This window comes from Physeter macrocephalus, chromosome 13, assembly GCF_002837175.3.
Source record: "Physeter macrocephalus isolate SW-GA chromosome 13, ASM283717v5, whole genome shotgun sequence".
Classification (NCBI taxonomy): Eukaryota; Metazoa; Chordata; class Mammalia; order Artiodactyla; family Physeteridae; genus Physeter; species Physeter macrocephalus.
Window position 1 is genome coordinate 52,237,795 of NC_041226.1, and position 27,781 is coordinate 52,265,575.

At 39.5% G+C, this 27,781-nt stretch overlaps 1 protein-coding gene across 4 annotated transcripts in view; it reads left to right on the forward strand.

Moving 5' to 3' along the window:
• The window catches only part of SCEL (sciellin), a 340,495-nt gene that overhangs the window by 181,539 nt on the left and 131,175 nt on the right, over window positions 1–27,781 (forward strand). The window contains exons 5-6 of one of the 4 annotated variants that reach the window (XM_055089467.1): window positions 18,785–18,898; window positions 27,623–27,686. In XM_055089467.1, coding sequence (XP_054945442.1) covers window positions 18,850–18,898; window positions 27,623–27,686 — 113 coding nt within the window. In that variant the 5' untranslated portion in view covers window positions 18,785–18,849. Of the gene's footprint in view, window positions 1–18,784; window positions 18,899–21,625; window positions 21,904–27,622; window positions 27,687–27,781 lie in introns of those variants that run through there. The other 3 variants (XM_055089464.1, XM_055089466.1, XM_055089465.1) reach the window with 3 other exon arrangements.

Here is a 27,781-nt window from a genome sequence, read left to right on the forward strand (position 1 = left end):
CATAATTCAAAAAGATTCATGTACCACAATGTTCATTGCAGCTCTATTTACAATAGCAAGGACATGGAAGCAACCTAAGTGTTCATCGACAGATGAACGGATAAAGAAGATGTGGCACGTATATACAATGGAATATTACTCAGCCATAAAAAAGAAATGAAATTGAGTTATTTGTAGTGAGGTGGATGGATATAGAGTCTGTCATACAGAGTGAAGTAAATCAGAAGGGCAAAAATACCATATACTAACACATGTATATTGAATCTAAAAAAAAAATTGGTCATGAAGAACCTAGGGCAAGACGGGAATAAAGATGCAGACCTAATAAGAGAATGGACTTGAGGACACGGGGAGGGGGAAGGGTAAGCTGGGACAAAGTGAGAGAGTGGCATGGACATATATACACTGCCAAATGTAAAATAGATAGCTAGTGGGAAGCAGACACATAGCACAGGGAGATCAGCTCAGTGCTTTGTGACCACCTAGAGGGGTGGGAGAGGGAGGGTGGGAGGGAGGGAGACGCAAGAGGGAAGAGATATGGGGATATATGTATATGTATAACTGATTCACTTTGTTATAAAGCAGGAACTAACACAGCATTGTAAAGCAATTATACTCCAATAAGGATGTTAAAAAAAAAAAGGAATTGGGAAGATGGACTCTCATGGTTTCTTTTAAAAGTTAGGTGCTATTGCCACTTTTAGGTTGATGTGTGGACCATAGTCTTTGTTTTTGAAAGTTACTTTTTTTCTCCTGTTGGTATTTTATTTATTTAATTATTTTTAAATTTAATTTTATTTTTGGCTGTGTTAGGTCTTTGTTGCTGCGCATGGGCTTTCTCTAGTTGTGGCGAGCAGAGGCTACTCTTCGTTGTGGCGCACGGGCTTCTCATTGCGGTGGCTTCTCTTGTGGAGCATGGGCTCTAGGTGCGCGGGCTTCAGTAGTTGCAGCAGAAGGGCTCAGTAGTTGCAGCGTGCTGGCTAGTGTGCGCGGGCTTCAGTAGTTGTAGTGTGCGGGCTCAGTAGTTGTGGCTCACAGGCCTAGTTGCTCTGCGGCACGTGGGATCTTCCCAGATGCGTGACTGAGCCCCTGTTCCCTGCATTGGCAGGCGGATTCTTAACCACTGCACCACCAGGGAAGTCCCTGGACCATAGTCTTGAATTCCCTCTATTTCCCTAACTCACCAACTACTGAACACCTGTTGTCCTGCTAATACTCACATTTCTAGAGATCAAACATAGGATTATGTTTGTTTCTACATCTTCTACCTGGTGCTGGTATTTTGTCTGAATTTGGTAATGCTACAAATTATAATGATGTGCAGGTATTAAGCTCAAGTTGGAACAATTTTTATCTTACAGGTTAATAAAATCAAATTACTTTATAGCCTTAATACAGTCAGATTTTCACTTTATAATGCTATAACATTATAGTAATTTTTTAAAAGGGGAATTGGATTAATATTTGGATTCCAGACATCAAGTACTCCATATTTGACCCAAAGACAAGTATCCTTGTCTTATTTCTGATCATTCTTGAGCATCTGAGGTAATGGATGTCTGTCTTTCCCCCTGTCTTAAAAAAGAGAAAAATGATCAGTACCATAGCAAGAGCTAGTACCTTGGGGGGAGAATTACTAACTTGGTGGTATTCTAAATGAGGAAGACTATGCTTTGCGGTTACTCTGGGCTGGTGCTCTGTAACTGTGATTCAGAGCCACTTAATGTTCCTTTTGGCAGGAGGCCAAACGATATTTTTGTAGTTTTTCTAGGGTTTGATGATTTCACAGTTTAGACTGGACAACTTCCCACAATGACAGGTCCATTAATCAGAGAATCTAGGCGTGACAACCAGTCAGGGATACATTTGTCCTCTTCCCAGTAAAGAAGGTACTGGACAGGCCAGCAGGGAAACACGCAGACGCGCTGTGAGCTTGTCAAACCCTCACCTTTTGAGGTCTCACAGATATGGCCAGATGCCTCAACTTCATTCTCCTTGCCTCTTCTCCAGCAGATGATAAAATCAGGTGAAACAATAAAATGGCATTGCTCAGATTTCAGCCAATCAGTCCACTAATATGTTTTTAAAGGTCAAGGGGGAAACTGTGGTGCTGTAAGCAACATCCTGGGTATTTAGAATTAGAACAGGGGAGATTAAGATGAAGTAAACCTGGATGAGAAATTTTCATTGGCCTTGTCTTAAAGACACTTGGCAATAATCTTCAAGGAGGGTGTGTGTTTATCTGTTTTGGCATGGCTTCTGTTGTAGTTCTTCTGGAGCCCCACCTTTTATTCTGGGTAATATTGAATCTGATATCCCTGACAGCTATGCTGAGGCTGCTCGCAGTTCCAAACCATCTAGGCAATTTAGGGTCAAAATTGGGTAATTTGAATTTTGGGCATCAGTTAGAAAAATATCCAAATTATTGCCTTGCCGTTCAAAATGTTGGTTGTTATGTTGAGACAACCATAAAACAATCTGAACACTGCAAAATTTTGGTGAACTCATTTGTGCAGAACTCAGTGAAGTGAGACTTTAAAAATAAAATCAAATAACAATGAATATTTTATTTTACATAAAAATCTTTCAATTCTCTTACCCATTACCATCAACTTCACTTTTTACATGAAAGAACAAGTACGAAAGGCAATAATTTAGTATCTTCAACTATCACTTGGGTATAAACCCAAAATTTAAGATGGAAGTATTCAAGATAAGCTCATTCTTAATGTAAAAATATAGCAGCCAAGTGCATGAGGTAGTTTTTTTTTTTTTAATATTTAGTTGTTTATTTGGCTGCGCAGGGTCTTAGTTGTGGCACGCGGGATCTTTTAGTTGCAGTCCAGTGGCTGAGTCCACACTCCCAATACAGGGAGTCCCGGTTCGATCCCCGGTCAGGGAACTAGATGCCACATGCTGCAACTAAGAGTTTGCATGCCACAACTAAAGACCCCGCATGCTGCAACTAAAGACCCCGCATGCCACGACTAAGGTGCATGAGTTTGGGAAGTACACAAGACTGAAGCTGAAACCATGCTCTGCCACTTACTAGCTGAGAGAACGCTCTGAGGCTAAAGACTAAGAAATTAAGTTTTTCTTTCTTTCATGCCATTCTGCCTTTCATGTCTAGCAAATGGCCTGACACATAGTAAAAGTTCAAATATATTTTGTGACTACTTGGGTGTTAAGGTTTTTAAATTTTTTTTCTGTGCATGAAAATTCTTTCCAACTTCGTGGCCCTTTGCTCTCTTCTGAAGATCAGTTGGGTTCTGCAGTGTATTGGATGCTTGAGAAGATGAAGCATCACTCAGAAATCCGACATCCCTTGCTTCCTGTTTCCTGTGCTCATATGCTCATTGTTGAATGTGCCAATGAAATTGCTTCTGACCCTACTTTCTTACTGATTGGTTAAACGGGGTCAGAAATATATCTAATATTAAAAGTTCTATACCATTTAATAAATGAAGGCACTCTCAGCATTCAGAGCCTATAAAGGGAAGAGTCATTGAAGCTAAGGACCGGTGTGTGTGTGTGTGTGTGTGTGTGTGTGTGTGTGTGTGTGTGTGTGTGTGAAACTAAGCAAACTGAATCCTAAAATTTATATGTGAGGGTAAAGGACCAACTCTAGTGGAAAACAATGTTTGTCTCAAAGCTACAGAAATTAACAATAAGGAAATCTGACCAGTGAGCTAGCAAAGAGAGCAAAGAACTGAGCCAACACACAAATGTTTATTTAATTGATAAGAAGAAATGGCATTGCAGAGAAGTGAAGAAAGTAAAGGCATTTCAATAAACGGCCTTAGCCCAATTCACCACTACTAAGAGAACAATTATTGGCAAAGCACTAGTATTTCTTTTAAAATTGACTGGGTTCTCTTTATTCTTTTCATTTTTTTCACCACCCCATAAAGAAAAATAGGCAGTTGCACCTTAAATGCATATTGCTAAGTGAAAGAAGCCAGTTTGAAAAGGCTATATACTATGATTCCAACTATATGCCACTCTGAAAGAGGCAGAACTGTAGGGAAAGTAAAAAAATCAATGGTTGCCAGGGGTTTGGCCAGGAGAGGGAGAGTAAAGAGGTGGTGCACAGGGGATTTTTAGGAGAGTGAAACTATTCTTTCTGATGTGTAATGGTAGATGTAAGACATTATGCATTTGTCCAAATCCATAGAGTGGTACAACACAAAGAGTGTACTCTAATGTAAACTATGGACTTTAGTTAATAATAATCAATATTAGCTCATCAACTGTAGCAAATGTACCACACTAATGCAAGAGGTTAGTAATAGAGGAGACCCGGGAGGAGGAAAAGGGGGTAGAGAGGAACTCTGTATTTTCTGCCTAATTTTTCTGTAAAACTAAAACCTCTCTAAAACATAAAGTCTATTAATTAAAAAATAGCAAGTTTCAAATCTAGAAAAACTCAGCTAAAGAAACAGAGAGCCTATATTATTGTGAGCTTTAAAACACACCCAGCACAGTCAATTAATTTATCACCCAGGAAGCTGACCTAAATATTGGCAAAGGTTTTTTGTTGTTTTTGATCATTTGTTTTTGTTTTTTAGGAGTTGTAATAAATTTGGAGATCTTTGAAGGTAGAAATTATATATTATTTTGGCTTTCAATGAGTGATCTTTGAGCCAATTTTAAAATAAACTCTCATAGTTGTGCTAAGGCAGACCCTATTGGAATTACCTAGTTTCCTTCTGCATTGTGCACCCCCCTGGCAGTTACAAGGCTGAGAAGATTTTCTGGACTGTTCTCAGTGGCCAGCCCACTGAAACTGAGTTCTGTCTAGCCAACTCCTAAGTTGTACTTTCATGGTGGAGCCTGCTCTTCCTGAGCCTCCTGGTTTTCTAACTGTGGAGTAGCAGCCATGCTCCTGGGCCTGACAACTGGGAAGACACAGAAAATGCTGCTCAGGGAGCCAACTTGTGTTGCTCTGACACGTGGATCATGTTTTCTATCAGGGCAAAGGATTCACTTTCTCTGCCTCTTTAGGACAGTGATCTTGATCCTCTACATTAAGTTGAAGTCCATTTGCTCTAAGGTTGTCAGCCAAATTCTTGTGCCAGTTACTCATTACTTGGAGAATGACCTCTCTCATTCTGAGTACAGCCGTACAGCTGTGCTCTGGGGCTGCCTGTCCTTTTTGCTTAGCTACCTCGATGTTCTGCTCTTAGTTTCTTTCAGCTTTGAAAGGAAGAGAGTAGCAGCCTAGATGGACTGGCTTTGATGGGAAGGATGGTTTCCAGGTTGGTCCTCTTGTAGTCCTATGATTCACAGCATTTCCCTGGCAACCATTTCTGGTAACAGCAGCATAACCTTTTCATGTTGGCCATTTTACAGATTTCATGAACCTAAAGGAATATTATTTAGCTAATAATAATGGCAGGCGTGTGGAATGTTGTTAATAAAATAAACGCTAATATGTGATAATCCCCCAAAAGAGCAAAATGCAGGATTGAGTCACACATTTGTGGCAATCATGTGACACTTAATCTTGTAATCATAAGATCAGAAGAGTATTTGCTGAGAGAGTTTAGAATTGAATAATGTTTATCAGTTTTCTTTTTTCTGTAATGTTGCCAAAGTAGCTACACGGAAGTCATTCTGCTGAAGGTGCTAGCGTGTTTTGGGCTGTACTGTGGTCTCACGCAATCCTGGAAATATGGAGGAGAGGGGCGAAGTAGAGAGTCTGGTCTGGAGACTGTATTAGTTAGCTGGGCTGCCATAAAAAAGGACCACAGATTGGGTGGCTTAATACATACAACTCTGTTGTATATCAAAGTTAAACATTCGTGTGGGTTTCCTTCTTTGGTATTTGTCCAGTTAATCAATTAATCAATTTGTCTATTCCTGTACAGCACTGGATTAATCACTTCAGCTCTATAACAAGTTCTTATATCTGGTGAGACAAGTTCTGCACCCCACCACAGCCGTCTTTTTCAGAAACTTCTTGGGTAGTCTCCTTCATCTATGTATTGATAAGTTCTAGAATCAACTCACTGACTTCCATGGAGAGCTCTGTTGATGTTTTGATCGGATCTACATTAAATCTATAGCCTATTTGGGGATAAATTACTGTCTTTATAATATTAAATCTTCCTACCCGAGAACGCAAGATCTGTCTCCATTTTATTTAGGTATTATTTAACATCCTTTCAGAAAGTTTCGTAATTTTCTGCATATCATAATTTTCTTGCATATCACAATGTAGTAAGTGTGGCTAATCAGGTGCATCTTCCTTACTAACCTATATATTTTTGTGAGCTATCATTTTTTTTAGCTCTTATAGCTATTAAAACTAAATATTGAAATAAAATAAGTATAGATCCAGACATTCAAATTATATGCCAATTAATTGAAAAGAATTACAGACTAATATTTTTATTGAAAAAAGTTTTAAATTTATTTATAAAATAAAATAATTAAAATAGTATTTATGTTACTCTTTTTTTATTTCTATTATGTATGTTATGCTTTATAAGGCATATGTGTCAGTTAAATTTCAGCTAAGGAAACAAAGGCTAGGAGGATTAAGCTTAAGCAAAGCTGCTAATGGCTTTCAGGAAATCAGGAATTATAGGATATGGCTGACCATGATTCAGCTACCTGTTCACTGAAATGAAATAATTCACAGGAGGAATACCAGAAGCTTCTGGAAACATCTTTTCTTTTTTTTTTCTTTTCTGTACGCGGGCCTCTCACTGTTGTGGCCTCTCCCGTTGCGGAGCACAGGCTCCGGACGCGCAGGCTCAGCGGCCATGGCTCACGGGCCCAGCCGCTCACGGGCCCAGCCGCTCCGCGGCATGTGGGATCCTCCCGGATTGGGGCACAAACCCGTGTCGCCTGCATTGGCAGGCGGACTCTCAACCACTGCGCCACGAGGGAAGCCCTTTTTTTTTAAAAAAATAAATTTATTTATTTATTTTTGGCTACGTTGTGTCTTTTGTTACTGATCGTAGGCTTTCTCTAGTTGCCGCGAGCGGGGGCTGCTCTTTGTTGCTGTGCCCACTCTTTGTTGCTGTGCCCGGGCTTCTCATTTCAGTGGCTTCTCTTGTTGTAGAGCACAGGCTCTAGGCGCGCGGGCTTCAGTAGTTGTGACACACGGGCTGAATAGTTGTGGCTCACGGGCTCTAGAGCACAGGCTCAGTAGTTGTGGCACACGGGCTTAGTTGCTCTGCAGCATGTGGGATCTTCCTGGACCTGGGCTCGAACCCATGTCCTCTGCATTGGCAGGCAGATTCTTAACCACTGCACCCCCAAGGAAGTCCGCTTCTGAGAAGCGCGGGCTTCAGTAGCTGTGGTGCACGGGCTCAGCTGTTCCACGGCATGTGGGATCTTCCCGGACCTGGGCTCGAACCCATGTCCTCTGCATTGGCAGGCAGATTCTTAACCACTGCACCCCCAAGGAAGTCCGCTTCTGGAAACATATTTAATCAACCGTCTGTCAAAGCCCATGACATGCCTGCTGGTGGCACAGGAACAATAGATTGGTTTCTGCTTCTCTCCCACCTTCCAAGGCTCATGTGAGTATCTCTCACAGGCTAATACAATGCAAAACCCTGCTAACAAGGATTCTGAGAAAGGTAGTTCCTAGTCTTCCAGCCCTTGTGAATAAGAGATCTTGGAAGGTGAATAGTGCTGGGTTACCCACAGATAATCTGCACAACACAAGATACACAAAAGTAAAAAATAGAAGTCAGTATAGGTGGTATGTGCTCAAAATACATTTTTCCTGGTAGGAGTATGAGATCAATTTTTTTGGAGAGTACTTCTCTAGTGCCCATCAATTCTAGCGAGTCTCTCACTCTTCTCTTCCAAATACTGTCTCTCTAATTCACAGTCCTTCTCCCCGCCATCTTGCTTTTTGATCACCACCTTCCTCACTATCCAGTAGACTTTTAAGACACACCAATTTCCTTCTCTTCCATCTTGTGCAGGTCCTATGGTATATAGTTTTTCTTTGACTGTGAGTACTTTCCTCCTTAAGGTTGACCTAGAAAACATGGGCCGTAGAGGGTACAGCTGAATGGGCAAAGTTCAAAATGTTCTAATAGGGGCTGGGGAGAGGGAAAGGCTATAAACCATTATTCATTAATAATTCTTGCTCTAGCACACACAAGAAGAAATGATCACCAACAGCACCGCTTTCTGTCCTGAGGTAACTCTGGTTTAGTCCCAAAGGGCTGATAACATCCCACAGACGTTTGGTATGATGTTTTTCTCCCAGCATCCTTCTTGTTTTTTAGTTTGTCTTTCTGGCCTCTAGGAACTGGCCTATTATTTCATCCACCCTTTCCCATGGACAAGTCAGAGAGTCTTCCTTATTGCAAAAACCTAAATAGCAACAACAAAAAACCCTTCTGTGCTTCACCCACTCAATGCTGGCATTCAGGAGGTTCATGCCTAGTTCACAAATGATTCACAGGGCCGTGAAAATGGACTCTCATTGAGAATCAACAAGAGACTCAGCCCTCAGCCCAGGGTGACAGCTCAGCTCACCTCTGCAGTCTCCCCTGATTCTCCCACTCAGCATAAGATTCCTCCCCTCCAACAGAGAAGTAGTTTTACCCCTTTGCAAGCCAACAGAATAACAAAACCTTTACCACCGAATATTGTATTCTGTCCAAAGCAAGCAGAGCCACACATCAAAAATAGGAAGATGCTGACCTCAGGTTGGGTTTAGTAGGAATCCTTGAGATAAAAAGGTGGGAGCTGGAACCTCATTCCTCTCAAGCCTTTGACTTTCCCCATGATGGATGTGGCCTGTGGAAACAAGGTTATAGTAAAAAGGATATTAGTATTTCTCTGCATGCACAGTGCCCTTTGGGACTGAAAAAGAACCCTATGCAGGGCTGGTTCTGGGTCCAAGGCCTGTCATCCCTCCTGGGATGTATGAGATATTAGAGTCTCCCTTACTGGGTTCCCAGAGTCTACCATGAATGTCCATGGAAGGAAGGAGGGGAGAAAATAGAAAAGTAGAAATGGTATCTGTGTGTAGTATCCTGTGTTAGTTCCATTCTTCACTTGGTTCAGTGCAAGTAATATTTACCAGGGTAAGTTTTGTTTTGTTATGTTTTAATATTTTAAAAGTATCAGTAACAGAAGAAGGCTACAGGCATTGTAATGTCAGTGTGGACTTCTAGATAAAGACAATTTAGTAGTAGGATTTCTTCTAGAGAGGCTGTAGCTAACCCCATGCCCCTGGCTGAGGAACTTGTTCTTCATGCCATGCCTCATGAGGAAGACACAGCTGCCAAATTCCTCTGCACAATCCCCAAAGAATGTCCTTGCTTTTGAGAGTGTATTTACTGGGACCTTGTCAGATTTGGCTGTGAAGGGTGGGTCAGCACACAGGCGGGCTGCATACCTTTCTTGGGAGATCCAGGAAGCTGCTCAGCCACTCACATGGCAGTGGGAACTTGACGTGCAACATTAGAATTTTCTTCTGTGGTTAGGCGTTTGCCCAGAAATATCTGAAGTGCTTCAGTGAGATCCTCACCATGGTAATTTTTTGTTGTTATTTTTAAGTAACTCGGGTTACCTTCACTAAATGACGTCAATGACATAACTCTTAACATTTCTTGATATGCCTTTGCCATGCTGGCAAATCACACAGTTATGTGAAATATGTTGGCTTTCTTTCCTTCTAACCTTTGTAGTCAACTCAGGAGGTCCCTGAAAGAAGAAACCCTCCCCCATCCCCCCACACTGTTTCTCTCGGCCATGGACTCTGCAGAGTGAGTGAAAGGGAGAGGAGGGTGTTTAATACTGCTCTTTTATATTATGACCCATTGCTTTACTACTCGTCTTTTACTTCACCGGAGACTCCTATGGGCTGCCTTACCAAGTTAACCCCAGTGCTCTGTTTTGTTTTGCTTTCCCTTACTGTTGGAGAAATAATGATTTGGATGAAAGAGTAAAGGACAGTAGACTATCAAGTAGCTTCATTAGAAACCCACTAGGAATTACTCTTGCTGCAAGACAGAAGTTCGCTCCCATTTAGCTTTTTCATTTGAACCTACCTATTTTAGCAGAGGCAAAATGGGGCTTGATTGGGAGGAAAGGCAGAGAGGGAGTATATACTTATGGGTTTCAGTCATCAGAGGATAATGCATTTTATATGTGCCCCTTTCTAGAGTCTGGGATGAAAATAAAAGTACGTAGACCACATAACTTCTCCTTAAGTAACTGGATAAGTAATGGTGGCCTCCATTCATGCAGAGGACACAGGAAGAATATCTGATTCTGTAACATGAACACATCAACTCATAAAACCTTTTCTTTTCAGCTCCTATATTGCCATTTAGCTTGTGATGGCTTTTATTTGGTGGAGGCTTTAGATGTGACGCTTGCCAGATGTTCATAAGGAAATCCATTTATTCAGAAAAGAAGTGTGCACTGAATGTCTCTTTATTGCTTCCTACATTTTAGCTACCTACTTGTTCGACAGGGATTTTGGAAAAACAAAGTAGACAAGGTGGGCGATGCTTAGGGTGATGTTAGGGTGCCAGGAAAGCCCAACTTTCCAAGAGATTCACACATTTTCGTTGTGAAATGAAAGGGAACCCCCGTCTGGGGGCCTTCCGTGGACTCCCAGTGGCTGTGAACAGGGGAATGAGCCCCAGAGCTGCTCCAGGCTTCTAACAGAGTAGGAGGGATACTTATGTGGGTTTTCTCAAGTTGGGATTGTGCAAACAAAGATCAAACACTGACATTCTCAGCCTTTCTACATGGGGTTGGCCATGGGCCTGTAAACTGCAGGCCCACTCCCTGTTTCTGTGTCGCACAATTATAGTTATACTGGATAGGCCAGTCTGGTTGTGTGAGTGTTTCTGAGGGGAAAAAATCCTGAGTCAGAGGCGATGGTGGAAAGTCTGGTGTTGGCTTCCAAGGACAGAAAATACATGCACTCAAATGAAACGGCTTCTTCTCGAGAGCATCATAGAACAGTATGCAGTGGAAAATGGAGTGGGGGGCATGTTGCAGCAGCAGGAGTAACAGCAGCAAGCAGCAGAGGGTTAAAAACCCTGGCTCTTCCCTGTACCATTGTCTGCTGTGCAACTCTAAGCATGTTGCTTAACGTCTCTGAATCTCAGTTTCTTCATCTGTGAAATGAAGATGATAATAGTACTTTAGAAAGTTGTTCTGAGGGTGAAGTCGGATAAGGCGTAAGAGCTTCGAAGCTTACCTGACATAGTAGGTTGTCAGGAAGGGTTCCATTATTTTGAATGGGCCCTGGTCTCACTTCCACGTAAATGAAGTTGTTGGATCTTTGGCAAGTCACCTGACCATTCAGAACCTCAGTATTCTTGTGTTGAAAATGAGGCTTTGACTAAGCGTTTATGATCTTTTTCTCATTTAGCATTTCCCCCTTCACAGGGAGAGGACGAAAAAGAAAAGGCATGCTTTTACCATAGCTCTGGCTAGCAGGGAGCAGAGGCGGGCCCAGCACTGACAGTTCTGGCTGCTACAGACCATTCTGCCCATGCCTGTTCCTTGGCCGTATTGTCTACAGCGGCCTTCTGCTGCCACAGCAGAGCTGAGATTTGGGATGTGGCCCATGAAGCCTAAAATAAAAGATTTTCTATCTGGCTCTTTAAGAAAAAGATGGCTGACCTCTGGCCATAGACCAAGAGCAATAAGGAGAGCTGATTCTGAGTTGTGTCAGTTACATTAAGAGTGAAAGCTGTCATAACATTTTTATTTTGTTTGATGACTTCATACCAGACTTTGTCTCTATCTGTGCTTAAAGCCAAGAAGTATCATATTTTATTTGCTAATGCAAGGTTTGTGAACAAGAATCCGAGGGTTTCTTGGAAATTTCCCCTGAATGAGAAGAAATGTTTCATAAGATGTACTTTTTTTTGGTAAGTGTCATAATTTAATCAGATAATAACTTTGGAATCATAGGTCAGTATTGTGCCTTTTACATATAAAAATGCATTTAATCAAGTCTTTAGATTACTTTTTAGCCTGCCTTGGGAATTTGGTTGGTTTGTTAGTTTAAAATTCCCTCACTTTCTTTACTCTTCTTTGGCTATTAGTAGTAGAACTGACAAAGTCTAGATTTGTTTTTATGGAAGACATCTGAATGAATACACATATATAATTTCTTTCTTCTGAAAAGAACTGAATACTAAGTAGAGAAAATGGAAAATAAAAAGCAAACCAACAGGAAAAAAAATTCTAAAGAGCTTGAAATGCATGAAATAAAAAAGCACCTAGAGGTGACCACCTGGAGGGGTGGGATGGGGGGGTGGGAGGGAGGCGCAAGAGGGAGGGGATATGGGGATATATGTATACACACAGCTGATGCACTTTGTTATACAACAGAAACTAACACAGCATTATAAAGCAATTATACGCCAATAAAGATGTTTTTAAAAAAGTAAGAAATGCGAACTTTATTAAAAATAAAAAAACTAAAGAAATCAAAACACAACTCTCAAACTTATTGGTTTCTCCCAGTCCTAAGATTCAATTAACCCAAGCATTTGAGAAATTTTCTCTTTTGGAACTAAGTAATGTAGGAGGATTCGAATCAGTTTTCAATCCAAAGAAAATATATGTTTTCTCAGCTTCAATTCAATTAACATTTCTTGAGGACTGAGGTGTGTAAGTGACAGTAGTAAGAATTGAAGGAGATACAGACCATAGTGAGGAGCATATAGTTCAATGGGAGAGGCAGGAGCATGTCTCAACAACTTCTATCTAAAGCAGAAATGGGAGGATTAGAATAGGGTGACCAAGAAAGAACTCCAGAAATATTTGAGAAACTATAACAGTTCCATTTCCTTGTTTGCTTACAACAGAAACCTTGATCAATAAGATGGAAAATTTATTGAGGGAAACTGGATGGGTCTCAGAATGGAAGGAAGAGTTGATAATGACATGGTCTTGGAAAGACAGAAATAGAATATCTTTAAGATTCTGCTTCTGGAATAACGGAAGACTCAAGAGCTCACAACTGAACAGCCTTCTGCCTTATGACTCAAATTTGCACTCTCAGCAGAGAGCCTTTTTTGCTTGGCTTGGATCACATGTCCAACTTTGGTGCTTTTGTGTAGTGGTGATATAGAGCTTGGGAGGGCATAGAGAGGGAAAAGTGGGCATTGCATTTCATTTTCCCACTAAAACCATTCGGCAAAGTTTATTGATACCATAAGAAGAAAGAAAGATACTAAACAGGTAAAAGTTACTGCTGTCCTCTGTAGACATTTGCTAAAAGGAACTGGGGAGGATTTTGGAAGGGAAAGGGCTCAAGTTAGGCCTTGATGAATGAATAGGACTTTTAAAAGTAGATTTGGGGGACTAGGAAAAAGAGGGCATTCCAATCAGAGGGAACAGCTTGAGCAAAGGTATGGAACAAGAAAGAGTCCAAGTATAAATCATGATCTGAGAATGGGGAGAGGTCCAGTATGTTTGGTGTGTAAGGACATATAGTAGTAAAATGGGGAGGATGATGAAGAAGGCATAAAATCAGAGTTCCAACTTATGTACAGGGTTGCAAAGATGATTGGTTGAGATAATGGATATGAAAGTGTTTTGTAAACTACAAAGTGCCTTGAAATCTATAAGGATTTTCACATCTATGAATTGTTTCAATTAAAACAAAATTCCTCAGTAAATAGAGTTTTTCAAACTAAAAAAAAAAAGCAAATTACCTCATGGTATTCTCGATCACCTAAAACCTCAAGTCTTCTCTCTCTCCCTCACACACACACACATTCCCAAATTATTGAGACCAACTATTTTTAATAACTTTTAATTTAAATGACTTGGGGTTAGGAGAAGAAAGGGGTGTTGGCAGGGGGTACTGTAAGATGCACCAATTCCAAAATATTTGAGAATCACTGTTTTCTAGGGACATCATTTACACTATCAAAAATTTTGTTTCAGTGATAGATAACCCACTAGTTTACAAAAATATTTGGAAATAAAATTTTTTCTAGGATTCTCTGCTCTTTTCTGCAGGTTTTATTCTTTGGTTATGTACAGTCAAGGAAGTGGGAGATAATTTAAAGCTGAATTGTGAGGAGGAAGGAGAGGAGGAGGACATGAGTAGGAGAGGCTGAAGTATGGTAAGTGGGGGTCTTTCAGATATTGTGTGTAGGGAGGGAACAAGGACGCAATTTGGGAAAACCACATGGTTTGAGAGACTCAGTCAATCAGAATGTGTAAGAGGAAAATAGCAACAGAAACATAACATGACTGAGGAAAACAGTTTGAACCACATTTCTCTAGTCTAGTCTATTGAAGGCTGAGTTACTGAGACGGAAGACCCAGGAGAAAAGAGGGTCTGGGGATTTCATTTTTTTCTCAGGCAGCTTCTATTCCATTTTCCCATGTGTCACATGGCAATGCAAATATATTCAATTAAGAAACAATCGCTAAGAACTGTCTAGGTCAGGCTCATTGTGGACACTAAGAATTGAAAGATAAATAAGCTTGGGCTCCTACCCTCAAGATCCTTCATTCTAATAGGAAAGACAAACACAGGTAGAGTTATTGACGTGTATGTGTGTGTGTGTAAATATGCATAAACCTAATATATGTGCTATACATTTATAAATCTAATATATATGAGCTACATGTACAACTATAATATATGAATCATATGTGTGTAAATATGAATATATGGAGGTATGTATGTGTGTTTGCATAGGTAATATATACAGCTTACACATATTTTCTCAAAGATTCAGCTGGGAACAGATTTCACATGATCATTGCAGCCAATACTCAAGCATCTAGTGATCATTTGAAAGCAGGCCTAAGTTAACATTGTTTATGTTACTCATGAGTGGAAGGTAGAAAATGACTGTAAAAAATTGCATGTGTTTCTGGCATTTGTTTACAAAATTTTTAAATATAAAATTTTCGATGAAATCCTAAAGATGTCACCTATTTTTAAGAGTATAGATTTTGGGGTATTTATTTACTAAATCAAATAACTGTATGCATTTGAACTTTTGCTTGCTGAATAAAATTTCTAGTTTTTTTAAATTGTAAAAATATATGAAATTATAGAGAACTTTGAGAAATTGCAAAAATATGATAGTTGTGGTAGACTGAATAATGTTCCTGCAAAGACATCCACGTTCTAATCCCCAGAGCCTGTGAATATGTTACCTTGCATGGCAAAAGGAACTTTGCCGATATGATTAAATTAAGGGTCTTGAGATGGGGAGATTATCCTAGATTATCTGGATATCCTAGATATCCTAGATTATCAATGTAATCATGGGTCCTTATGAAATAGAGACAGAGGATCAGAGTCAGACATAGGAGATGGAATGACAGAGCAAGAGGTTAGAATTATGCAAGGAAGGAGTCGTGAACCAAGGGGTGCAAGCAGCCTCTAGAATCTGAAAAAGGTGGACATGGATTCTTCCCTTTTATACTCCAAAAGGAACCAACCCTGCTAACACACTGACTTTAGACTTCTGATCTCCAGAACGGGAAAGTAATAAATTATGTTGTTTTTAAGCTACTAAATTTGTGGTAATTTGTTATAGCAGCAATAGGAAACTAATACAATAATAAATTATTAGAGGAAAGATCAAATAGATTTCAAAAAAGAAATGAAACTCTGCCATGATGGATATGGGATACTGAGGAAAGAGAAGAACAATGAAGACAAAAAGAGAGAAATGCCAAGCCAATCAAATACAAGAGCAAGTTGTCATCTAAGAGAAGGGAATTACGGAATGCTACACTGAACACTGCACAAATGAGGAAACTGAGACAAGAGGAGCTAAATGACTAGCACCAGGTTACACAAGTAGTCGTTGGCAGAGTCTATCTGACACCTGAGACTGTGCTCTTAAGCACTAGCCATACTGCCTCTGCTACTGAGGTCTCCTAGGGGTGTATGTGGTATGCTGGGTACACGTAGTTTATCATATAATGTGTTTAAGTACTGTAATGAAGGCATATACAGAGTTCCCTTGGAGCAGAGAGAAAGAGGGGGCCTGCCTGTGTTTAGGGAGCAGGATGGTAGGAAAATCTTCACAGAGCAGGTTAGGTATTTGCTGGGCCTTTAAGGGTGAATCAACATTACCAGATACACAAGAATCAAGGATATTTCTGGTCACAGGAATGGAATTAGGACAAATGTTAAAGGCCTGAAATATACAGTATGTTTGGGCAAAAGCAAGGATTTTGATGAGGCTAGAGCTTAGAGGTGCATGGAGGCAAGTGTTGGGAGAGGAGCCTGGAATAGTTGAAAGTCACTTAAAAAAGACATCTAGACCAACTTTCTGCTTGTGCTATCTGCCCGGGCCAATATGGTACTTCAAATGTGGCTAGTGCAACTGAAGACCCTAATTTTAAATTTTATTTAATTTGATTAATTTAAATTTAAATAACCACACATGGCTAGTGGCTGCTGCATTGGATAACACCGTCTTATATGAATCTAAGGTACTAATTCAAATGATGGGACATGGGGAACTTATGATGGGTTTGAAGCTGGAGAGTGACATGATTGCATCTCTTCTGGAAAAATAATGGTAAGGGATGATGTATCTTTACTGGGGAGAAAGTTCTGACTTGCCGCGTGCTCCTCCTGTAGCCCACTTCCGAGTAGTTACAAGGCGTAGGGGAGCAGTGCCTTGTTCTGTGCAGTGATATTGCTTTGGTCACAGCTGATGGAGATGGGGTAGGTGTCTGTGCAAAACTCTCCTCGTCTGGCTTACCAGAAGCCACAGGATGGCCTGGTGCAAGAGCTCTACCTATAGGAACGCAGCATGGCATGGTGGCTGGCCAACTCAAGCAGATGTCTCCCAGAGGATTTAAACTGATACATGCAGGGACTGTGATAAATTGGTAACGTGGTAGAATGAAGAAGCAGGAAGAGAATCAGAGGAAGCAGAACCGAGTCATGGAAGGGAGACTCATAGAGTTGCTATTGGGTGCCCAGTGTTGCACTGGACAACTAGTGTTGTTTTGCAAAGTTAACCAGTAGGGAATATCATTTAATTTCTAAGAAAGGGTGCTGACACTCTATCCTGTCTTCCTTACAGCCCCCTGAAACTTTATACTAAACCTCCTGTGCTGTGAGGATTAGTTCCAGCAGGCCTGGAGTTAGCCTGATTATTCTACTAAAATAAGAAATAAGCATGCACAGCACTGATCTGAAACATACTGATTAATAGCATTGCTTTGTAACCCTGTGCCCTAAGAATTTCAGGGTGGTTTGAACCAGCTAATCAACATTGTTTATTGATAACAGTGAGACTGATGATTTGTACCTGGTGAGACCCCAGAACCCCAGGTCACATAGCAGGAATACCTTATGTAACCAGCAGGGTATAAGAAATTCCAGCTGAGATTCCATTTGGGTGACCCATTCGCATGTCAGTCGTTCTTGATATGTAAGAGAAAGTATATCCTGCAAAGACCCTTGCAGAGGGAGGACAACTGAGCTTACAAGTGGCTTTGCTGACCCTTTACTGAGACAGCCTTTAGCTGTGATGATTATCTTTACTTTAATGTGGTTTCTACCAGTGCATCTTTTTCCTGTAATGAACTGTAGATTTATTATTTTTAAAAAATTTTATTGGAGTATAGTTGATTTACAATGTTGTGTTAGTTTCTGCTATACAGCAAAGTGAATCAGTTATACATACACATATATCCACTCTTTTTAAGATTCTTTTCCCGTATAGGTCATTACAGAGTATTGAGTAGAGTTTTAAGCTCCAGAAACCTATATCCACTCTTTTTTAGATTCTTTTCCCGTATAGGTCATTACAGAGTATTGAGTAGAGTTTTAAGCTCCAGAAACCTCAGTCGATGGGAACGTACTAACAGTTAAAGAGGGGAGAGCCACAGTACCCAAAATGATGATACTTAGAAATCTACATAAATTTGTTTTGTGTAGATTTCTAAGTATCATCATTTTGGGTACTGTGGCTCTTCCCTGTTTAAGTGTTAGTACTCTCCCATCGACTGAGGTTTCCGGAGCTTATCTCTGATCTTTACAACCTGAAAGAGGCTGACTGACTCAGCAGGGGACATATTTGAACAATGAAGAGGCCAGTTATCAGGTGATGGAAATAGTTTTCCCTCAAGATGATGAGGTTCCCAATCAAAGCAGGGGCGATGGGAGTCCAGTGGAAGGGGAAGGTTGGACTGAATTAGGAGGTAGACTTGAGAGTGATGGGCCAGTCACCATTTAACTGGATGAGGGTGTGGAATGGAGAGAGGAAAGGAGGAGGCAATGACAATGAAGGCTTCAACCTTGGGTAATAAGTGCAGCTATGGTAATTAAGATTCGAGCAATCTCTATAATATGCGGAGAAATCTTCTCTTGTTTTAAGAGAACAGTGCATGCTGTGGCCTGTAGGTGAACTGAAGACATGTCTAATTCCCAACTGTGTGATCTTAAGCTTTTGTTTTCTGCTCTCTATCATGACCTAACAGCAGTTTCTGTGGTTCCTATAGTGTAAGGTTTTTGTGAGGATTAAATGAAATAACATACGTAAAGCACTAAGCAATGACTGGCCCACACTTAAACTACTGTCGTTGTTGCTTTTATCATCAGCATTATAATCACCATCAGCCTTGCCTAATCTCTTCTGGTTTCTCTGGGCAAGGGTAGTTGCCTGTTGGAGCGTGAAGAAGAGTCAGAAAGCCTCAGGATCTCAGGGCTGAGCCCTCCTGGTTCCTCATGACGTTGTCTATAGAGTGTAGGTATGGAGTCCTGATCTCTTCACTGCGACCTGTCCAGGTGGTAAAGAGGCTGATCTCATCTGTCTCCCTGCAGCAAGAAAAACGTGGATGGACCTGAGGATGAAGTGATTGCCCATAGTGAATAGTGGATCTGCAGAGATGATGGAACACGGGCTCTCTGTGGGTCTGCATCATGCTGGCACCATCAGTACGTATTAAGCAATGCACCCACTCTTGCAGCACTGGCAGTAAGGCAGTAATTCATTAATTCTGGCATCTGTCTACTCCCAGCCAAAGAGAAATTGGCTCTGTAATTATCACTCTACTGTTACCGCTTTTGTTTCAACATGTACATAACATTTATTTTCTCCATCTGGGAAGAAAGTGGGGAGCCCTCTATTTTTCAACCTCTCAAAGTCCCTGCATGACAGATTAGAGAGCTTTGAGATGCTGATTTGTCCTGTTTGTATTTTTTTGCGTTTTCAGCGTCACTTTTTGAATCTCTCTGGGATGAGGAGGTATCTTAGTCTGTTTAGGCTGCTATAACAAAATTACGCAGACCGGGCAGTTTATAAACAACAGGAATTTGATTCTCCCAGTTCTGGAGGCTGGGAAGTCTGAGATTAGGCTGCCAGCATGGTTGGGTGAGGCTCCTCTTCCTGGTTCATAGCCTGCGTCTTCTCACTGTGTCCTTACATGGTGGAAGGAGCTAGAAATCTCGGGTGGGGGGGCCTCTTTTATAAGAACAATAATCCCATTTATGAAGGCTCCACACTCATGATCTAAGCACTTCCCAAAGGCCCCATTTCGCAACACCATCATCTTTCTTTGCAGGTTAAGATTTCACATAACAGTCTTGAGGGAACACAAACATTCAGACTGTATAACAGGAAGTAACAGTCTTTTAATAGCAATTCTTAAATGAATGTATGACAAGTTCTTAGAACAATGCCTGGCACATGAACAGTGCTATATAAGTATTTGCTATTTTCATTATTATGTGGTAATAAGTGCTCGTTTCTAGCTGGTTGTTTCATTGGATACAACACAGAGAAAAAGCACTGTCCTGTTTTGGGAGACAGGTTCAACAAACCCTCCCCCCATCTGAGACCTGTGGCAGACATTGCTAATCAATCGTGGCTCTCTCCTGTGCAAGTTCAAAGTTGCCTTACAAACCTCATCTTATCCCCCCAAGGCAGCCAGAGTCAAGCAATCGGCATTGGCACCCACGATAAAACATTTGCCATCACAGCCTAGGAGCTTACATTCTAAAGAGACCTCAAGAACTCCGCCACCCACAGTGAAATAGGCGTGGTAAAGCCAAGTTATTCTAAGCATGCTCAAGGCTCCCCAGCTCAAGGCCTGAGTGAAACTAAGGCCAAACCTATTTGGCCACCTCCACCCCCCTGCACATTCTTGATTGACCTCTCTGAACTTTGAGGTTCTTAATTTTCAGCAGTCTTTTGGCTGAATGTCTGTTCAGCAATGAGGAGGTCTGAATTTTTCCCAAATGTTTAGAATTAGCCCTTTTTTGAATCAAAGATTTAGTTCTAAATGGAAAGACGCTGACGTGGCTTAGTGGTATGGGTTCCAGTATATAAAATAAAAGAAACCCTCAATTCCATGCAGAAATAATTATTTGGAAGCTCAAAAGGTTTAAATGTATTTTGGGCAGTATATTTTTCTTCATTGCAAAGTAGAAAATTATTTTCTGGTTCTATATTTTATGAAGGATGAAAACATACATTTAAGCCTTCTATAATATAAGTTTAATATAAGTTACTACTTGTCCCTACAAGCTAGCTCTGAAACTGTTTTAGCCCTTCATTCAGCTAAATGAACGCTGAATGATCCTGAATATAATACTTCTAATTTACTTATTTTTTGAGATGAGACAAGTCACATCTTGGTTTTTCAACTTTCTCATCTGTAATATTAATATCCAACCTCAGTCCAACCGACATTTATGGGCATCACAGAAATTTAAAACGTATTTCTGAAATATCTTGCACACGTATAATTCTATGAAAGCACTGAATAAACATATATATAGATATATACTACTTTTAGAGAACATTTTCCATTTTAGATTTTCAAATTCCTCAGCCCAGAATAAGGGCATATTAAGAAAGGGATGTTCCAGTCCATGACTGCATCCTGCAGTTGCCTGAACCTTCTAATCTGAATGTTTCTACATCTTCTTATAGTCCCTTCCGTGACTATAGCTCAGCTGGACTGTGGTTTTTCAGGAGCTGTCTTGAAATGGGGAGGATTTGGTTAATTATTGGTGTGACAGATGAATAAAGATGACCCAGGAAATTCTAATGACTCACTCCTCTCAGCAGTGTTCCAGATTCACTAAGCTTCTTTAAAGCCTCCCTGGCTGCCACGGAAGGTACATTTCAGAACCCGTAACAGGAACCTGCACCTAGCGTGGCTCTTCTGCACTGTTCTTTCCTCACCAGAAGCAGGTGTTGACACTGGAGTCTACTGCTGCCCTCAGATGTGAAAGAAGTTTCCAGCATCCTTTTCACATTTTTATAGGTGATGAAATCACAAAAAGCTCAAAATTCTTATATTTCAGGATGTACTTTTCCTTTGATAGTTTTACCAGAATTCCATGTGTAGAATTTGTGTAAGAGATAACTTTCATATTTCCTGATCTCAGGGCTCCAAAGGACTTTTCTCTCCTAAGGATCTTGATTCCTACCAGCAGTACATTTCCTGTGTGTGTATCTGGGCCTCAGCCTTCCAGGTACCATGGGCAGATAGAGATTCCTCCTACCTTAAGTTTTGTGTTTTGTTTTTTAAAAGAGAATCCAAAATAGGTTGGATACTGTGGCACCTCATGAGGGATAGAGTTGTGGCTATTGTTGATGTCAATTAAAAGGGTGATAACAGGAGTACATATTTTTGGTCTACCAAGCCCATAAATTACACAAAGAATTCACCAAAGACAGCAGGTCCATGAGTGAGCTGTTTTAATTGAATTGTTATTTGTACAAGGTGACACCCTCTTTCACACCACCCATCTCCTCCCTGTGTGACTCAGCCACTGAGGGAGAAGCCTCTGATCTGTTCATTAACACAGGCAGGTGGAGGTGGAAACTGCACTCAGTAAACTCCAGGTACCCATTAGTTTCAGCTGGATCCACCTGGGGAATCACTGCAGGCTGTTTAGACAAAAAGTCCCCGTTTATCTGCTCAAGAAAGGTAAGTTGAATTATATTTGCAAATGTAAATATCTCTGCTTTATTACATAACTTTCCCTGTTTTCTTTGCAAGTGATTAAAATTAGAACTTACTCTGTCTTTTTTCCAGTGAAATTTTAACAGCTTCCAATGGGCTGTTTTACTTGTCAACAGCTCTGCTGCTCCTTGTTGTGATTTTAGATGGCATTGCTTTTAAATTCTCCACAATTTTACACATTTCCGGGCAGCAGAGAAATGAAAGCCTATTTGAGTTTCCATGTAGGAGCTGTCAGCTGGTGAATCTGGTCACACATAAGGATAGCAAACTCTTTAAGTCGAGAGACCAGCACTCACCTGTCTACTTTCTCAAGTGACTATAGAAACATTGTTTAAAAGGAGCTCCCTGTCTTCACAGATGATGCTTTTACTGAAATGGTGAACTCTACTCTTTTATAGATAAGAAGTCTTTGTTTTTCTTGACTGCTGAAAGCATTGCAAGTCCCTGAGCTGTGAGAGAGAGATGCCCAGTCCTCCACCCTATCTTTCCCAAATAAGAAAATCACATTTCTTGAGTGAATATACCAAGGAATAAAGCAGGGCAGGGCTAACTGAGGGTGCGCAGTTTCCCACAGGGATTCGTGTGCATTTGGCCAACTTTGCTGTGTTATATCCTGAGTTCTAACCTACATATTGATTAATGTACATGGGGGCAATTTTCAACCTCTATTCATATCCTAGTTCTGAAAAGCCAGTTTTGGAAGCCCTTTGATAAGAACAGAAAAGTTATTTTAACCAGGCTTTCCTTTATGATCAATAGCTAAGCTGACTTGTCTGACCTGTGTTTTTTCTCTACCATTTGTATCTGAGATGCAGAGCTGTGGGAATCGAACCCAGGAGCTACTTACACTTGCAACCAGCGCTCTCTGTCCTCCAGAAAGGCGCTTCTCACAGTGTACCTGGCTCTGCTTTCAATTCTAGAGCTTTCATTGCTTCCCATTGCTGAGCAGGTCATGTGCTGTCTCGGAGGCTTTTAGAGCTCAGTTCCCAAAGGTTACTGAGGAATTTTATAATAATTTGGCTTTCAAACATTTATAGTAATCAGAAAGCTAAATTATGCCATTTGTGGATTATAATTTTACTTGTCGTAAAATGTGATCAAATTTAAAACCAGCTTTCTCTTCCACAGTTTATAATGCAGAAATGGTCTTTCTGATATTTGCTGTATTCCAGAATTAAAGTATTGGGAAAATCAATTTGAGAAAACTGTGATATTACATCAGTAAAATTTTTAGCAAAACATTTGCTTGATTCTAAATGTCAGGTAGACAGAGAATGCAGATAAAAGGCCAGGATTTTTATTAAACTTTTAGCTTCATGTAGATCTTAGATTCAGCTGACCTAAATTTTCAATTAGAATGGAGCATAGACTTATCTAGTCTAACTCACTAATTTTCTAGGTGAGGACAACAAAACATATACATGTTACGCAACTTGCCAGGATGATAGTTAGAACCAGATGAGGAGCTAGATCACCTGATTTTGGTCTTACTGAATTTTCTCAATAATTTTTCAAATTTCTTTCACATAAAATATGTGGTAGCAATAAATGAGGTTCCCTCTGGCTTTACAAAAGAACTAGAAATGATCCGGAAATAAGAATTTCCTTATCCAGTAATACTTGAGAATGTTATTACAGTGCGTATAGAATGACTATGACATGAAGAGATACATTTTAAATTTGTAGTTTGTGGAGTCAGTCTTGTTATTTATTATATTCCTAGTTTTTAACCTCAGGAGCGGTCAGCCCCTTTGTAGGGAGGCGAGGTGGTGTGTGTGTAAGTTGTAGATTGTAGGGTGTGAGACATTCAATTGGAGACAGCTTCACCTCGGCTACCAGTCCATAGGGGCTGCTTACCGGCTGTCTCCACTATCCACTGGAATCTTGACTGAAACAGCTGAGAGATTCATTTTCCTGGAGACTTTGCAAACAAAGCAAAGAGGAGATGTTTTGAACAACGAAACTCAGACTGTGGAATGAGCTGCATATAATTCACTAAGCAGTCAACTTAAGCAAACATGATTTAACTGATAGTGTCCCTATGATTTGGACGTTAACTCTAAGCATTCTTTAAGAGTGATGTGATAGAATCCTTGGCCAGCCAGTGGTCCAGGGGAAAGCTTTGTTGGTCCCACACAGTTTGTCTTCTGACATTATTTTGTTCCTAGGCTATTTGTTGATCATGTTTCCTTTCCTCTTGCTGAGAACTTTGAAATAAGGGTTTTATGTATTAATTACTGGATATTTGTCTGCAGTTGCTTGAACTTTACTTTTTAATCAAAAGTCTTTATCAAATATATTTCTTAAGGGTTTCTAGTTTACCATTGTAAAAATCCATGTGATTTTAGAATTTGGGAAAGACCCTTCCTCAAATGCATGCTTTGTCAAATGACAGCTACATTTATTAGATTTGCATTTTATGTTAGTTGCTAAATTTTTTAAGGATATGAATCATTCTTTTATTGTGATTATTAATTGGAAGAGTGCTTTTTATAGGTATCCATTAAACAACAACTGGCTTACTTCTAGTTCTGAATACTCATTGTAATTGTATACTTGAGAGTTCTAAGCATCTAAATAATTCATTCTGTGTTTCTAGACCCAAGTTTCCCTGACCTAAAATGTGATTGTCTCCTTTGTATGGAACCTTCTGGGAGAAAGTAATGAACTATGTAGACCATGCTTTTTTAACTAAAATACACACATCCCAGGAGACTGTGGCAGTATTCCAGAGAATGCTCAGAAGCCACAGGATATGCATGGTACCTCTACACTGAGAGTTAATTTTAAATATTTCAGAGAAAACTGCCCCCCTACAGCCTATCCTCCTCTGCCCTCCTTCCCAGTGTTCTCCCTTTTGTCATTACGTAAATATTTGGAAGGAATCCATACAGAAAAAACCATAGGAGGCTGGAATCCAGATAGACTTGGATATAATTATGACCCCCAATTTGACCAAATGTCACTTGTGTGATCATACTTCTCTCACAGAACCAGCAAATAAAAAGAAAATTTAGGATTCCTACTGAATTATACATATATATATAATAACATAATGACATATATTACCATTTCTTTTAAAATAGTGCAAAGAAATGTAAAACATGAAGAAAAAAATTAATTCCTACTGAATTATACATATATATAATAACATAATGACATATATTACCATTTCTTTTAAAATAGTGCAAAGAAATGTAAAACATGAAGAAAAAAATTTCCATAAGAAAAATGTGGGACCTAGATTAAGAAAATCACAGATGTTTACTATAAAGACCTAAAGACTTTCTTGAATGAAAGCTTCTTTGAGTACTATTCCTAGATGGACAGATTGAATATCATCAATGTCAGCTCTTCCCAAACTATTTTATAGTATTCATGCAATTCCAATCAAAAGTTCTAATAGAATATTTGTTTTGAAACCAGAGAAAATAATTTTAAAGTTTATCTTAAAGAAATGAATAAGTTAGAATAGCTGATAGAATTTCTACAAGAGAAATTAATGAAAGGTGCTTTCATTAGACATTAAAATGTATTAGAAAAAGACAATAACTAAAATAGTTTGTTTCTGTTGCAAGAAACTAAAGGCAGATCTATGGAACAGAAGAGACAGCCATGAAGCACATTCTAGAATATATAAGATTTCTTTATGTGACAAAGGAAAAATCATATATCAATGGGAAAGGGATTCCACCATTACTAAAGTAAATCCATATGGATTAGAGTTTCCATGTAACAATAAAATACATTTTTTAAACTTAGAAGAAAACTTGTAAATATTTATTAATCTCATTTGTCCAACAAATGTTCCTCTAGAGCTTATTATGTGCCAGATATAATAATAATATTTGGAAATACAACTGTAGAGAAGACGGTCTTGGTTACAACCCTCAAGATTTACAATGTGTCTGTGTCTGTGTGTGTTGGGGATGGAAAAAAACTTCAGCCACACAAAAGGCAGTTTGTATTGTACCGTTGTTGTGGAGAGGTACTCTTTGATATCTGAACACTTCATAGGGCTCAGCCTGGGGAGGTGGAGGTGAAGACAGGTTGTGATGGTATCACTGAATGCATCCAGGAGGATATGTAATGAGTGACCTGAAAAATGCATGTAAGTCTTTCCTGAAAGGAGAGTAAGGGTGAGAGGAGGCTCAGAAAGAAGAATGCTTTAGGCATAAAACGTAGAGTGAGCAACAGCCTAAAGGTGATGAAAAAGATGGAGCCCTCAGGAATTGGAATGACTTAGTCTAGCTGAAGCTAGAGTTTGAGTGAGGCATGGGGAGTGGGGAGAAAGGAGGCAGGCGGGTATGGACTTGTAAGTTTTGATAACAATTTGGATTTTATCCTGACAGAAATGAAGGGCCATTGAAGAGTTTTAAGCAAGGTGGTGACTACTTTGGCACTCGTGAGAATGGATTGGGAGAGTAAGTCTAGAGCTTGGGAATATAGGTAGGAAGCTGTTAAAATAGTAAGCAGATTATGGCAGCTTGAATTGGTAGTTTGAATATGGACAGAAAGACAATCAAGAGTGATGTAGGAGCAGAGTTGTAGGACTTGGTGATTGCTTGGATTTTGAGGTCAGAAAGAAGTTTCATGGATGGTCTACATGGATTTCTAAGGAGTGAAAGAATTAATAAGGGGAAATAAAGAGAATTACAAAATTGGAAGCTGCTGATCAAAAAAAAATTCAGAGTCAGATGCTAAGTGAAAACTGGGAAAGTAAAAATAAATATTTCTGATATATAAAGAAAGTAAGAAAACAATAAGAAATACATAATATTAATCAATGGATAATTCACAAAATAAGAAATAAAATAACCAATAAAATTATAAAAATATGCATTTGAGCCAAAATGATTCCACTTTCATCTATTAAATCATTAAAGAGACTAATAAATGATAATTCTAAATGCTGGCCAATGTGTGGACATTTGTAAGCTGCTGGTGGATTATAAACTGGTATAAGGTTTATGGAAAGAGATTTGACAATAGGGACCAAGAACATTTTAGAAGTTACACCCCTTGGCAAGTAATTTCACTTCTAAGGATCCATCAGAGATGGATGAAAATAATTAGGATGTGGTTTTTTTGGAAAAAACCAAGGAATTATGTTATACTGATAGATAGGCCAGGCCCGTAAAATGAAATATTTTGTAGTTGCAAAAGAAATAATTATTTAAATATTTTTAAATGGCATTGAAAAATGTGTATCAGTAGGCTCTAATAGGCATAAAATAATGATGATAATAACAATAATAAACAACCCTGGAAGAAAATAACAGTGATTGATGAAAGGTGTCTGAGTTTTTCCTTCTTTGTGCTTTCTATATTTTTCACATTTTCTATTGAGCATAATATAAGGAGAAAGATTTTACTGTGTAAAATTGGGACAAAGAGTGACATGACATGAGCTGCAGCGAATATGAAATATGATAAAGAACTTAAGGTAACAGAGTTTTGGTTCATAATCTGTGGTCAAAATTTGGGCTTTTACTCATTTAACAAATGTTTTCAGCTAGAACTAAAAATAGTCCATGAGGGGTTCAACCAATAGATAATTTTTATTACATAGCATTTTTATTAATGAATATTAGACCAGTGTCTTTAATAAAATGAAATTGATCATTGTCCCAGAGAGTACAACTCTTCATGCTAAAACTTGACATTATCTATCATTCTGCAGAAAAGATTGGTGGTGGAAGGAAACAAGGGCAAGTGAGGGCTCGTGCTAAAACCGAGAACAAACAGTAAGAACATTTTATGGTCAATGGTTATCGGACTCAAAATTCATAGCATATAGACAACTGTCTGGCTACAAGATTTTATTTGTGCTACATTCTAA